At 44.9% G+C, this 16325-nt stretch overlaps 1 protein-coding gene across 1 annotated transcript in view; it reads left to right on the top strand.

Moving 5' to 3' along the window:
* Positions 1-16325, top strand: part of LOC311142740 (rho GTPase-activating protein 32-like) — a 247376-nt gene that overhangs the window by 134739 nt on the left and 96312 nt on the right. The window contains exons 3-5 of the mRNA XM_084178401.1: positions 1396-1504; positions 13691-13782; positions 14287-14371. Coding sequence (XP_084034527.1) covers positions 1396-1504; positions 13691-13782; positions 14287-14371 — 286 coding nt within the window. The remainder of the gene's footprint in view (positions 1-1395; positions 1505-13690; positions 13783-14286; positions 14372-16325) is intronic.

Below are 16325 nucleotides of genomic sequence, written 5' to 3' on the forward strand. Positions count from 1 at the left end.
CATGAACATTATATTGAAATGGTTACTTGCATAGTGGAGTCAAGACATGTAGCTAGCTAAACAATGAACCATAATCCCAACTCATGACGTTACTACCCTGCATGAATCTGCAGGTAGCTAACCAACCAGGTTCAATGTTAGCTAGCTAACATTAGGCTATAACTAGCAAAGCGAATGGCTCTGAGATACGAATAATATTACTACACAGATCATACACATAACGTTAGCTAGCGAGCCAGCCAGCTAACGTCAGCTAGCTAGCTAACAGTACACTTTAACTTGAACTGAAAACTACTTTCTGACAAAATTAGAAACGTTTAATATCTGAAATTGTAGCTAGCTAGACCATCTTACATGGATGGATGCTTCTCCCCCTCTGTCACGGATGCCATGGTTGCCCTTAGTTTGAAGATGTAATCCGGAGACAGATGTTTTCTCAATCTCCTTAGCTATCATATTATAATTCCACTGATTCCAAAACGTGATCTCTTGGCATGTCCAGCCCACTCTTTATCTCAGCCAATCATGGCTAGCGGGAAGGTTGCTGTCTTTTTCTGTGGCTAAACCAACTAGGCTCGTAATTTAACAATGTTATTCGTATTTTCAGATGGCATACAAGTTTGTTATTAAGGCACATGAAAGTTCACATGTTCCAGAAGGCATTTCTGCCAAAAAACGCATTTGGATTTTTTACAAAGGTTTACGTTCAAATGGCTCTCCTGTGAAGTAGTGACGCGTGCCATACACCTAGTTTCCTGAAACGAGTCACATCTGAATTCCTCCATATTTATGCACCTTCGCCATTCTGATCAGAGTAGCCTAATTGTTTGATATTGTGATTTTTGCGTGATTAAAAAAATTAAAAATAACTTCAATCTAAAATCTGCTTGTCCTACAATTATTTTTACTTGCCCCGGGCAAGAGGACAAGCATTAATGTCGAGCCCTGAGCAGTGTTACGCCCTAACTCTGGTGTGTCTACATGTGTCTTTCAAAGGCTGTGTGCGTGTGTATGCGTGTGTGTTTCATTCTCAGTGCCCACTGATGGGTTATGACATCTCCTCGAATTTAAATGATGCATCCATTATCACACCATGTTCAACATGCCAACGTCCAGGGTGCCTTATAACTAACACTCATACACACCTACACCAGCCTCTAGGGTGCCTTAGAAGTCGTGGCTTCCATATTGAGTTGACAATACATGACCATATAAATCAGTGTATGTTTTTTATCTGAAGACTTGGCTGGGAGGACTGGTGGGGTTCTTATGACAAAGTGTTAACGCAGTAAGAGCAGAAAGTCTCTTGCTCTTTCTCTCTCGCTCTCTAAATATTGAGCCAATACATTTGATTGAAATTCAAATTCCCTCTCTCCCTCCCTCTCTCTGCTCTAGGGGCCTGAGGCCAGGGCGTCACCCAGAGGAGGATGACATAGTGCCTGAGCTGACCCGCCTGGTCTACCCCAGAGAGAGACCTGACTGGGAGGAGACCATCAGTGCCATGGTGAGATGGAGAACACTGGCAGAGACGCACTCTCACACACACACGCTTACATACTACATAAACGTACACACACAGAGACAAACAGACACGCACACACGTGCACAAATCCATGACAACATGTACAAATGCACAGCACACAAATGTGTGTGTATGTATGTATATATGTGTGTATGTATGTATGTATGTATGTATGTATGTATATATATATATATATATATATATATATATATATATATATATATATATATAAACTCAGCAAAAAAAGAAACGTCCTCTCACTGTGTAAATATTTGTATGAACATAAGATGCAACAACTGAGACATAAACTGAACAAGTTCCACAGACATGTGACTAACATAAATTTAATAATATGTCCCTGAACAAAGGGGGGGGGGGGTCAAAATCAAAAGTAACAGTCAGTATCTGGTGTGGCCACCAGCTGCATTAAGTACTGCAGTGCATCTCCTCCTCATGGACTGCACCAGATTTGCCAGTTCTTGCTGTGAGATGTTACCCCACTCTTCCACCAAGGCACCTGCAAGTTCCCAGACATTTCTGGGGGGAATGGCCCTAGCCCTCACCCTCCGATCCAACAGGTCCCAGACGTGCTCAATGGGATTGAGATCCGGGCTCTTCGCTGGCCATGGTAGAACACTGACATTCCTGTCTTGCAGGAAATCACGCACAGAACGAGCAGTATGGCTGGTGGCATTGTCATGCTGGAGGGTCATGTCAGGATGAGCCTGCGGGAAGGGTACCACATGAGGGACGAGAATGTCTTCCCTGTAACGCACAGCGTTGAGATTTGCCTGCAATGACAAAAGGTCAGTCCGATGATGCTGTGACACACCGCCCCAGACCATGACGGACCCTCCACCTCCAAATCGATCCCGCTCCAGAGTACAGGCCTCGGTGTAACGCTCATTCCTTCGACGATAAACGCGAATCCGACCATCACCCCTGGTGAGACAAAACCGCGCCTCGTGAGTGAAGAGCACTTTTTGCCAGTCCTGTCCGGTCCAGCGACGGTGGGTTTGTGCCCATAGGCGACGTTGTTGCCAATGATGTCTGGTGAGGACCTGCCTTACAACAGGCCTACAAGCCCTCAGTCCAGCCTCTCTCAGCCTATTGCAGACAGTCTGAGCACTGATGGAGGGATTGTGCATTCCTGGTGTAACTTGGGCAGTTGTTGTTGCCATCCTGTACCTGTCCCGCAAGTATGATGTTCGGATGTATCGATCCTGTGCCGTTGTAGTTACACGTGGTCTGCCACTGCGAGGACGATCAGCTGTCCGTCCTGGCTCCCTGAAGCGCTGTCTTAGACGTCTCACAGTACGGACATTGCAATTTATTGCCCTGGCCACATCTGCAGTCCTCATGCCTCCTTGCAGCATGCCTAAGGCACGTTCACGCAGATGAGCAGGGACCCTGGGCATCTTTTTGTTTTTGTTTTTCAGAGTCAGTAGAAGAATGGACTCTTTAGTGTCCTAAGTTTTCATAACTGTGACCTTAATTGCCTACCGTCTGTAAGCTGTTAGTGTCTTAACGACCGTTCCACAGGATGCATGTTCATAAATTTTTTATGGTTCATTGAACAAGCATGGGAAACAGTGTTTAAACCCTTTACAATGAAGATATGTGAAGTTATTTGGAATTTTACGAATTATCTTTGAAAGACAGTGTCCTGAAAAAAGGACATTTCTTTTTTTTGCTATTTATATAAAGTACCAGTCAAAAGTTTGGACACTTACTCATTCCAGGGTTTTTCTTTATTTTTACTATTTTCTACATTGTAGAATAATAGTGAAGAAATCAAAACTATGAAATAACACATATAGAATCATGTAGTAACCAAAAAAGTGTTAAACAAATCAAAATATATTTTATATTTGAGATTCTTCAAAGTTGCCACCCTTTGCCTTGATGACAGCTTTGCACACTCTTGGCATTCTCTCAACCAGCTTCATGAGGTAGTCACCTGAATTGCATTTCAATTAACAGGTGTGCCTTGTTTAAGTTAATTTGTGTAATTTATTTCCTTCTTAATGCGTTTGAGCCAATCAGTTGTGTTGTGACAAGGTAGGGTTGGTACATAGAAGAAAACCCTATTTGGTACAAGACCAAGTCCATATTATGGCAAGAACAGCTCAAATAAGCAAAGAGAAACGACATTCCATAATTACTTTAAGACATGAAAGTCAGTTGATCTGGAACATTTCAGGAACTTTGAGAGTTTCTTTAAGTGCAGTCGCAAAATCCATCAAGCGCTATGACGAAACTGGCTCTCATGAGGACCGCCACAGGAAAGGAAGACCCAGAGTTACCTCTGCTGCAGAGGATAAGTTCATTAGAGTTACCAGCCTCAGAAATCGGCAATTAACTGCACCTCAGATTGCAGCCCAAATAAATGAGTTCAAGTAACAGACACATCTCAACATCAACTGTTGAGAGGAGACTGCGTGAATCAGGCCTTCATGGTCGAATTGCTGCAAAAAAACGCTACCAAAGGACACAAATAAGAAGAAGAGACTTGCTTGGGCCAAGAAACACGATCAATGGACGTTAGACCGGTGGAAATCTGTCCTTTGTGTCTTTGTGAGACGCGGAGTAGGTGAACGGATGATCTCCGCGTGTGTGGTTCCCACCGTGAAGCATGGAGGAGGTGTGATGGTGTGGGGGTGCTTTGCTGGTGACACTGTTGGTGATTTATTTAGAATTCAAGGCACACTTAACCAGCATGGGTACCACAGCATTCTGCAGCTATACGCCATCCGATCTGGTTTGTGCTTAGTGGGACTGTCATTTGTTCTTCAACAGGACAAGGACCCAAAACACACCTCCAGGCTGTGTAAGGACTATTTTTACATATACATTTTAGTCATTTAGCAGACGCTCTTATCCAGAGCGACTTACAATTAGTGAGTGCATACAGGTAGGAGAGTGATGGAGTGCTGCATCAGATGACATGGCCTCCACAATCCTCCGACCTCAACCACATTGAGATGGTTTGGGATGAGTTGGACCACAGAGTGAAGGAAAAGCAGCCAACTAGTGCTCAGCATATGTGGGAACTCCTTCAAGACTCTTGGAATGGCAAGATGGCGCCGAAAGATAGGGCAGGCATCTCTGCTTCTAGCTCCTAAGCAATTTTGATTTTTTTGTGTCTTATTTCTTACATTATTAGCCCAGATTCTTTTGGGTGTTATTACATACAGCCGGAAATAACTTTTGGATATCAGATCGGCGGTAACTCACCAGCATTACGACCAGGAATACGACTTTCCCGAATTGGATCCTTTGTTCCTTCCCCCCAGGCAATTGAAGTGATTCACGCGGACTGGGATATGTTCCGGGTAGCCTCTGAGAATAACATCGACGAATACACGGAAATGGTGACTGAGTTCATCAGGAAGTGTATTGTACCCACTGTGACTATTAAAACCTACCCAAACCAGAAACCGTTGATAGATGGCAGCATTTTGACAAAACTGAAAGCGCGAACCACCCATTTTAACCATGTCAAGGTGTCTGGGAATATTGCTGAATACAAACAGTGTAGTTATTCCCTCCGTAAGGCAATCAAACAGGCAAAACGACAGTACAGAGACAAAGTGGAGTCTCAATTCAATGGCTCAGACACAAGAAGTATGTGGCAGGGTCTACAGACAATTACGGACTACTAAGGGAAAACCAGCCACGTCGTGGACACCGACGTCTTGCTTCCGGACAAGCTAAACACCTTCTTCGCCCGCTTTGAGGATAACACAGGGCCACTGACGCTGCACGCTACCAAGGACTGTGGGCTCTCTTTCTCTGTGGCCTTGCTTCAAGATGTCCACCATTGTTCCTGTACCCAAGAAAGCAAAGGTAACTTAACTAAATGACTATCGCCCCGTAGCACTCACTTCAATCATCATGAAGTGCTTTGAGAGGCTAGTTAAGGATCATACCACCTCTACCTTATTTGACACCCTAGACCCACTTCAATTTGCTTACCGCCCCAATAGATCCAAAGACAATGATATTGCCATTGCACTGCACACTGCCCTATCCCATCTGGACAAGAGGAATATCTATGTAAGAATGCTGTTCATTGACTATAGCTCAGCATTCAACACCATAGTACCCTCCAAGCTCATCATTAAGTTCGAGGCCCTGGGTCTGAACCCCTCCCTGTGCAACTGGGTCCTGGACTTCCTGACGGGCCGCCCCCAGGTGCTGAAGGTAGGAAACAACACCTCCACTTCACTGATCCTCAACACAGGGGCCCCACAAGGATGCGTGCTCAGCCCCCTCCTGTACTCCCTGTTCACCCTTGACTGCGTGGCCACGCACGCCTCAACTCAATCATCAACTTTGCAGACGACACAACAGTAGTAGGCCTGATTACCAACAATGACAAGACAGCCTACAGGGAGGAGGTGAGGGCCCTGGGAGTGTGGTGCCAGGAAAATAACCTCTTACTCCAACGTAAACAAAACCAAAGGAACTGATCGTGGACTTCAGGAAACAGCAGTACACGCCCCTATCGACATCGACGGGACCACAGTGGAGAAGGTGGAAAGCTCCTCGGTGTACACATCACTGACGATCTGAAATGGTCCATCCACACAGTGTGGTGAAGAAGGCGCAACAGCGCCTCCTTGGCTTGGCACCTAAAAACCTCACAAACTTTTACAGATGCACAATTGAGAGCATCCTGTCGGGCTGTATCACCGCCTGGTACGGCAACTGCACCGCTCGCAACCGCAGGGCTCTCCAGAGGGTGGTGCGGTCTGCCCAACACATCTCCAGGGGCAAACTACCTGCCCTCCAGGACACCTACAGTACCCGATGTCACAGGAAGGCCAAAAAGATCATCAAGGACAACATCCACCCGAGCCACTGCCTGTTCACCCCGCTATCACCCAGATGGCAAAAATCCAGACCAAATGACCAATTTCCACCGGTCTAATGTCCATTGCATTGGCCCAAGTAGGTATTTTCTTATTGGTGTCCTTTGGTAGTGGTTTCTTTGCAGCTATTCGACTCTGAAGGCCTGATTCACACAGTCCCCTCTGAACAGTTGATGTTGAGATGTGTCTGTTACTTGAACTCTGTGAAGCATTTATTTGGGATGCAATTTCTGAGGCTGATAACTCTAATGAACTTATCCTGTGCAGCAGAGGTAACTCTGGGTCTTCTATTCCTGTGGCGGTCCTCATGAGAGCCAGTTTCTTCATAGTGCTTGATGGTTTTTGAGACTGCACTTGAAGAAATTTTAAAAGTTATGGCAGCATAAGATAATGAGACTGACACACACATTTGTTATAATATAAGACCGTAGACAAGCTTTTCTTGTCTTTTCTAGACAAGTCATTTCAAAGACTCAATTAAAAACATAGTCTATAACAAGGCTCCTCTTTGATTGGGGCTCGTTGACTCTCTGGCACGTCCTATCTCAGTCTCCTTAAATTAACTGATTGTCTTAACTGTTAGGGATACGTCTTTATATGAAACTGAAATGCTGGATCAACATCCAGCCTCGGCTCCCAATCATGAAATGATGATGATGCCTCTCTTGTACATCATGTAATGTAACTTCAAATGTAGTGGGGATGTATCAGAACCTAATATCATGTACATGATGTATATATGTCAGCTAAACTTAAGAAGAATTGTAATGAAGACAATGTACTGTTTAAACCAACCGAGTTAAATCAAATTATTTAGTATTAATCTAATGATAGATATTGATGTAATCCCTCTCATATTCAAGTAACCCATTTTTGTTTGTAAATATTTCAATGTATAATACGCCAAAGTCTCCATTAATTATATTTATTTTATTTAACCAAGTAAGCCAGTTGAGAACAAGTTCTCATTTACAACTGCGACCTGGCCAAGATAAAGCAAAGCAGTGCGATAAAAACAACAACACAGAGTTACGTATGGTACCTAAACTCATTCAGTTAATGAAATCATTCATTATTTCAACACCATCCAAGCCCAGGTTCTTTTTTCTCTCCAACTGAGCTGCATTAGGCTGTCTCCATAGTAACATGACATTTGTCCCCCACCACTCGCACTTTGGAACCACAAAAATGTGATACAGTGGCAAAGACACGCAAACGCGTCCCTAATGGCTCCCTATTCCCTATATAGTGCTCTACTTCTGACAAGAGCCCTATGGGACATGGTCAAATAGAGCCCTATGGGCCATGGTCAAATAGAGCCCTATGGGCCATGGTCAAATAGAGCCCTATGGGCCATGGTCAAATAGAGCCCTATGGGCCATGGTCAAATAGAGCCCAATGGGCCATGGTCAAATAGAGCCCAATGGGCCCTGGTCAAATAGAGCCCTATGGGCCCTGGTCAAATAGAGCCCAATGGGCCATGGTCAAATAGAGCCCTATGGGCCATGGTCAACGAGAGCCCTATGGGCCATGGTCAACGAGAGCCCTATGGGCCATGGTCAACGAGAGCCCTATGGGCCATGGTCAACGAGAGCCCTATGGGCCATGGTCAACGAGAGCCCTATGGGCCATGGTCAAATAGAGCCCTATGGGCCATGGTCAACGAGAGCCCTATGGGCCATGGTCAAATAGAGCCCTATGGGTCATGGTCAAATAGAGCCCTATGGGCCCTGGTCAAATAGAGCCCAATGGGCCATGGTCAAATAGAGCCCTATGGGCCATGGTCAAATAGAGCCCTATGGGCCATGGTCAAATAGAGCCCTATGGGCCATGGTCAAATAGAGCCCTATGGGCCATGGTCAACGAGAGCCCTATGGGCCATGGTCAACGAGAGCCCTATGGGCCATGGTCAACGAGAGCCTTATGGGCCATGGTCAAATAGAGCCCTATGGGCCATGGTCAACGAGAGCCCTATGGGCCATGGTCAAATAGAGCCCAATGGGCCATGGTCAAATAGAGCCCAATGGGCCCTGGTCAAATAGAGCCCTATGGGCCCTGGTCAAATAGAGCCCAATGGGCCCTGGTCAAATAGAGCCCAATGGGCCCTGGTCAAATAGAGCCCAATTGGCCCTGGTCAAATAGAGCCCTATGGGCCATGGTCAAATAGAGCCCTATGGGCCATGGTCAAATAGAGCCCTATGGGCCATGGTCAACGAGAGCCCTATGGGCCATGGTCAACGAGAGCCCTATGGGCCATGGTCAAATAGAGCCCTATGGGCCATGGTCAACGAGAGCCCTATGGGCCATGGTCAACGAGAGCCCTATGGGCCATGGTCAACGAGAGCCCTATGGGCCATGGTCAACGAGAGCCCTATGGGCCATGGTCAACGAGAGCCCTATGGGCCATGGTCAACGAGAGCCCTATGGGCCATGGTCAACGAGAGCCCTATGGGCCCTGGTCAACGAGAGCCCTATGGGCCCTGGTCAAAGAGAGCCCTATGGGCCCTGGTCAAAAGTAGTACACTAAATAGAGAATGGGGTGAACTTTGGGGCACAGGCATCTCTTTCCAGCTAATGAATATTGATCACTTTTGAAACATTAAAGATGTGGCATGTCTGCTGTTTGTTAAATGTTTTATTCTGTTATTGTAAGGGAGCAGCTCTTAAAAGGGGCCTAGACGTGCGAATACATTACACGCAATAAATCCCTCTTGTGGTTTGGGGACATTTTCCTGATTTATTGTATTTATTCCTATGTTATTCTTTTTCTGTTATTTCTTATTTTTTTCTCTCTGCGTTTCTGGGAAGGGTCCGTAAGTAAGCATTTCACTGTTAGTCTACAACTGTTGTTAACGAAGCATGTGACAAATATAATTTGATTTGATAAGAAATGCTAAGCTAGTTAGCGTTAGCTGTCACAATGTGCCCAAATGGCAGTAGCCGACATACGTGGCAGGCAGTGGTTGGTGTGCTGCATTTCAGAGGATGAAGCAATCAATAAGTCTGCCAAGCTTTCGACATGTTACAACGATTGACCGAGGGCACATTAATAACAGAACATTGGTTAGGTCGTTATTGCAAAATAGATGTTTTTTTTCTTTTTCTTTTTTCTTCACCTTTATTTAACCAGGTAAGCCAGTTGAGAACAAGTTCTCATTTACAACTGCGACCTGGCCAAGATAAAGCAAAGCAGTGCGATAAAAACAACAACACCGAGTTAAATATTGGGTAAACAAAACATAAAGTGAAAAATACAACAGAAAGTATATATACAGTGTGTGCGAATGTAGTAAGTTATGGAGGTAAGGCAATAAATAGGCCATAGTGCAAAATAGTTACCATTTTGTATTAACACTGGAATGACAGATGTGCAAATAGAGATACTGGGGTGGTTAAATACAGGTACAATTTATATAGGGGCTACATGAATAGGGCTACATGAATAAATTGACATGCTGCATGTTATTGACTAACTCATTTACCAGTAGTTAGTCAATAAATATATGTGGATAACGCCTAAATGTGAAAATGCGATACATAAGCAGAATACTTCACATTAATCGTTACTTAATGCGACACACAATTTTATTTAGCAAGCCTTGAAGAGACCTCGCCTTCTTCAAGACATTGTTGAATATTTTACTGAACCTCTGAGAATGTTTTGGCTAGATTTGATAAGCATCTCTCCCCTTGGGGAAGCACTGAAGAGGTTGCTACCAGTGTTTCTCAGCTCCTAGTAGTTCTTAATAGCCTGCTTGGATGCCAAACATCAATAACAATGGAGTCGGCTAAAGCAGAAAGAATAGAAAGAGACTGGCACACAGGCTAAGCTGTTCTACATTCCCATTCACAGCTAGTGCAGGCCTGACATCTATCTGTACACCGGCTCACCTGGCTCCTGTCTCTGACCTCATTGGCAATCATCTGCTTATCACCTTCCCGGTCTTTGTCTGCAACCAGCTAGAAAGAGACTTAACTTCTCCACATCTCATCCTGTCTTCTCTTGCTCTCTCTCTCCCCACTCCACAATTTTCTGCTGTTCTCTTTCATTCTTTACTTTCCTTACTATCTCTCTGGTTTCTCTTTTCTCTCTCAATTCAATTCAAGGGGCTCTATTGGCATGGGAAACATATGTTTACATTGCCAAAGGAGGTGAAATAGATAATAAACAAAAGTTAAATAAACAATAAAAAATTAACAGTAAACTTTACACAAAAGTTCCAAAAGAATAAAGACATTTCAAATGTCATATTATGTATATATACAGTGTTGTAGTGATGTGCAAATAGTTAAACTACAAAAGGGAAAATAAATAAATATGGGTTGTATTTTACAACAGTGTTTGTTCTTCTCTGGTTGCTCTTTTCTTGTGTCAACAGGTCACAAATCTTGCTGCTGTGATTGCACACTGTGGTATTTCACCCAATAGATATGGGAGTTTATCAAAATTGGATTTGTTTTCGAATTCTTTGTGGGTCTGTGTAATCTGAGGGAAATATGTGTTTCTAATATGGTCATACATTTGGCAGGAGGTTAGGAAGTGCAGCTCAGTTTCCACCTAATTTTGTGGGCAGTGTGCACATAGCCTGTCTTCTACGGCGGCCTTTCTCAATAGCAAGGCCATGCTCACTGAGTCTGTACATAGTCAAATGTTTCCTTAATTTGGGTCAGTCACAGTGTTCAGGTATTCTGCCACTGTGTACTCTCTGTTTAGGGCCAAATAGAATTCTAGTTTGCTCTGTTTTTTTGTTAATTCTTTCCAATATGTCAATATGTTTTCTCATGATTTGGTTAGGTCTAATTGTGTTGCTGTCCTGGGGCTCTGTGGGGTCTGTTTGTGTTTGTGAACAGAGCCCCATGACCAGCTTGCTTAGGGAACTCTTCTCCAGATTAATCTCTCTGTAGGTGATGGCTTTGTTATGGAAGGTTTGGTAATCGCTTCCTTTTAGGTGGTTGTAGAATTTACCTGCTCTTTTCTGGATTTTGATAATTAGCAGGTATCGGCCTAGTTCTGCTCTGCATGCATTATTTGGTGTTTTATGTTGTACACAGAGGATATTTTTGCAGAATTCTGCATGCAGAGTCTCAATTTGGTGTTTTTCCCATTTTGTGAATTCTTGGTTGGTGAGCGGACCCCAGACCTCACAACCATAAAGGGCAATGGGTTCTATAACTGATTCAAGTATTTTTTGCCAGATCCTAATTGGTATGTCAAATTTTATGTTCCTTTTGATGGCATAGAATGCCCTTCTTGCCTTGTCTCTCAGATCGTTCACAGCTTTGTGGAAGTTACCTGTGGCGCTGATGTTTAGGCAAAGGTATGTATAGGTTTTTGTGTGCTCTAGGGCAACAGTGTCTAGATGGAATTTGTATTTGTGGTCCTGACAACTGGACCTTTTTTGGAACATCATTATCAGGTCTGACAGAATCTGTGCAGAAGATCTTCCTTCTTTTTCCGTTATGAATTTCTGTATTGTTTTAGTGATTCACCATAGTGAAGGCGTAGACTCAGGTTTTCTGGGTTTTTGGTTGGATAGGTTTCTCAATTTCTTTCTTAGGTTTTTGCATTTTTCATCAAACCATTTGTCATTGTTTTTCATTTTCTTAAGTTGTCTGCTTGACATTTTTAGATTTGATAGGGAAGCTGAAATGTCAAATATACTGTTTAGGCTTTCTACATTTTTACATTTTAGTCATTTAGCAGACACTCTTATCCAGAGCGACTTAGTTAGTGAGTGCATACATTTTTCATACTGGCCCCCCGTGGGAATCGAACCCACAACCCTGGCGTTGCAAGCGCCATGCTCTACCAACTGAGCTACAGGAGACTACTGCCAAGTTTACACCTTCACTATTACAGTGACATGTTTTGTCCAGGAAGTTGTCTGAAATGGATTGAATTTGTTGTTGCCTAATTGTTTTTTTGGTAGGTTTCTAGACTACTTTCCTTCCATCTATAGCATTTCTTAATATTGTGCAGTTTCTTTGGCTTTGATGTCTCATGATTGAGTATTGCTCTGTTCAGGTAGACTGATTTTGCTGTGATCTGATAGGGGTGTTAGTGGGCTGACTGTGAACACTTTGAGAGACTGGGTTGAGGTCAGTGATAAAGTAATCTACAGTACTACTGCCAAGGGATGAGCTGTAGGTGTACCTACCATAGGAGTCTCCTCGAAGTCTACCATTGACTATGTACAGACCCAGCGTGCAACAGAGCTGCAGGAGTTGTGACCCATTTTTGTTGGTTGTTTTGTCATAGTTGTGTCTAGGGGGGCATATTTGGGAGGGAATACTGTCACTTCCAGGTAGGTGTTTGTCGCCATGTGTGCTGAGAATGTCAGGTCTTGTCCAGTTCTGGCATTTAGGTCACCACAGACTAGTACATGTCCCAGGGCCTGGAAATGGTTGATCTCCCTCTCTAGGATGGAGAAGCTGTCATCGTTAAAGTATGGGGATTCTATTGGGGGGATATAGGTAGCACACATGAGGAAATGTTTCTCTGTTGAGATCATTTCCTTATTAATTTCTAGCCAGATGTAAAATGTTTCTGTTTTGACTAATTTAATAGAGTGGGTTAGGTCTCGTCCTTGTTTCACTCCTAGTAGTTTGGTGGATGGGACTTCCAGCTCTCTGTAACCTAGAGGGCAACCAGTGGGTCTGTCTCCTCTATACCATGTTTCTTGTAGGATGACAATGTCTGTATTTCCAAATTCTTTGATGAAGTCTGGGTTCCTGCTCTTTAGGTCTCTCTCTCTCTCTCTCTCTCTCTCTCTCTCTCTCTCTCTCTCTCTCTCTCTCTCTCTCTCTCAGCTTAGTGTTTCTCTTTTCTCTCTCTCTCAGCTTAGTGTTTTTCTTTTCTCTTGTTGACTTTAGCCACACAGGATGACTTGATTTAATGTTGTCAAGTGCGTTTTAACCTCACTCGGTCACAGATTAGACTCTGTCAGGGGTCAAACTTCACCATGTTGGGTCAAACGTAGCTAGTAGGGGCCTGGGGTGGTCTAGCCGTTGGTGGGTTTGAATCCAACCGACTGCCCTTCTAATACACTCTCCTAAGCTTTCTTTCACTGTCTCTGTCCAATTAACATGAAAAATACAACAACAAATATTAAGTAGCTGCTTTGACAACAGTCACTACATCCTGGAATTGTTTCTTTGAACAGTTTTGCTTTGATTTGCGTTGTCCTTAGGTTTCTCTCGCATGCAGGTCAACTCATATGGAGTTGTTTGTCAGAGGTGAAGTCACAGGTCATGTATTGACAAGTGTGTCTGTTTCCTTTCCGACATGCAGGCGCGGAGTGCCGAGGTTCCCGAGCTGAGCGCCGAGCCCCTCCTGCGCTCCTGCAGCAGCACGGCCAGCATGAAGGTCAAGAATGTCAAGAAGTCAGTGGACCAACTGACCGAGTAGACTTACCCTGCCGCGAGCCTTCTGATACTGCCTTAACTCCTCACATCTGCTACACATCTCTCTCTCTACTTTGATTTCCTCTCACTCTCACTCACTCTTCGACCGCTCTCTCTCCAACTTTTTATCTTCTCTGTTCTCTCTCTCTATCAACCTTTTTCTCTCCATTTTGCTGTCTCTCTCGGCTCCCACCCTGTTCTCTCTTTCAACCTTTTTCTCTCTTCAGCTATCGCTCTACATCTCTCTCTGTCTCTACCTCTCACTCTTATCTGTGTCTCTCACATGTCTCTCTCTCCCGCTCTCCTTCAGTTTTGCCCTTTCTACCGGATTTTATCTATTTTTGCCCACTTCCACCCTCTATATTTTCCTCCCCTCTCTTGTACTATGTTTTCTTCTTCTCCACCCCCCCTTCCTTTACTCTCTTCATTATCCATCAGACACTTAGGCCTTCGTCCTAACCACAGTCTGTCTCTGTCTTTCAGACTGTCCTTCACCAAAGGCCACTTCCCCAAGCTGGCTGAGTGCGCCCACTTCCACTACGAGAACGTGGACTTTGGCACCATCCAGGTAATCAGACACTTAGCAGGGCACTGTGGTGCTGCTATGTTTTCCAAAAATGTTGGACCCTCTGGTCTGGTGTGCTGTGGTGGTGGCTAAGGTTCCTACCTTGGTTGCGATACGCTATATTGATATTGCAATGAAAACGGTGTTGTTTTGAGTGTATAGCCTAGTCTTAGTCTTTGCTGATGACACAGTTCATGAAGACAGTGGTCATTTGACTCCACCTCTTTGTTTAATGTGGTGTACGCTGGTGGAATAGGCTATATGTGGTGAGGATGCTGGTGATATTAGGCTATTCATGGTGGTTGTGAATTTTCTTGTAGCTCGATTTTGTTTTGGAATTCCACATTTTTTCATTTAGCCAGTGGTATTACGTGGTTGTGATAGGCGTATGCTCATAAGTATAACATTACATTTACATTTACGTAATTTAGCAGACACTCTTATCCAGAGCGACTTACAAATTGGTGCATTCACCTTATAGCCAGTGGGATAACCACTTTACAATATTTTATTTATTTTTATTTATTTTTTGTGGGGGTAAGGGGGGGGGGGTAGAAGGATTACTTTATCCTATCCCAGGTATTCCTTAAAGAGGTGGGGTTTCAAGTGTCTCCGGAAGGTGGTGAGTGACTTTGCTGTCCTGGCGTCATGAGGGAGCTTGTTCCACCATTGGGGTGCCAGAGCAGCGAACAGTTTTGACTGGGCTGAGCGGGAACTGTGCTTCCGCAGAGGTAGGGGGGCCAGCAGGCCAGAGGTGGATGAACGCAATGCCCTCACAGCTCCGTAGGCAAGCACCATGGTCTTGTAGCAGATGCGAGCTTCAACTGGAAGCCAGTGGAGTGTGCGGAGGAGCGGGGTGACGTGAGAGAACTTGGGAAGGTTGAACACCAGACGGGCTGCGGCATTCTGGATGAGTTGTAGGGGTTTAATGGCACAGGCAGGGAGCCCAGCCAACAGCGAGTTGCAGTAATCCAGACGGGAGATGACAAGTGCCTGGATTAGGACCTGTGCCGCTTCCTGTGTAAGGCAGGGTCGTACTCTCCGAATGTTGTAGAGCATGAACCTACAGGATCGGGTCACCGCCTTGATGTTAGCGGAGAACGACAGGGTGTTGTCCAGGGTCTCGCCAAGGCTCTTTGCACTCTGGGAGGAGGACACAACGGAGTTGTCAACCGTGATGGCGAGATCATGGAACGGGCAGTCCTTCCCCGGGAGGAAGAGCGGCTCCGTCTTGCCGAGGTTCAGCTTGAGGTGGTGATCCGTCATCCACACTGATATGTCTGCCAGACATGCAGTTATCAGAAGGGGGAAATGAGAAGATTAGTTGTGTGTCGTCTGCGTAGCAATGATAGGAGAGGACATGTGAGGATATGACAGAGCCAAGTGACTTGGTGTATAGCGAGAATAGGAGAGGGCCTAGAACTGAGCCCTGGGGGACACCAGTGGTGAGAGCACGTGGCGCGGAGACAGCCACGCCACTTGGTAGGAGCGACCTGTCAGGTAGGACGCAATCCAAGAGTGAGCCGCGCCGGAGATGCCCAACTCGGAGAGGGTGGAGAGGAGGATCTGATGGTTCAAAGTATCAAAGGCAGCAGACAGGTCTAGAAGGACAAGAGCAGAGGAGAGAGAGTTAGCTTTAGCAGTGCGGAGAGCCTCCGTGACACAGAGAAGAGCAGTCTCAGTTGAATGACCAGTCTTGAAACCTGACTGGTTTGGATCAAGAAGGTCATTCTGAGAGAGATAGCAGGAGAGTTGGCTAAAAACGGCACGCTCAAGAGTTTTGGAGAGAAAAGAAAGAAGGGATACTGGTCTGTAGTTGTTGACATCGGAGGGATCGAGTGTAGGTTTTTTGAGAAGGGGTGCAACTCTCGCTCTCTTGAAGACGGAAGGGACATAGCCAGCGGTCAAGGATGAGTTGATGAGCGAGGTGAGGTAAGGGAGAAGGTCTCCGGAAATG

Source organism: Coregonus lavaretus (assembly GCF_964263955.1).
Source record: "Coregonus lavaretus genome assembly, chromosome: 15".
Taxonomy (NCBI): Eukaryota; Metazoa; Chordata; class Actinopteri; order Salmoniformes; family Salmonidae; genus Coregonus; species Coregonus lavaretus.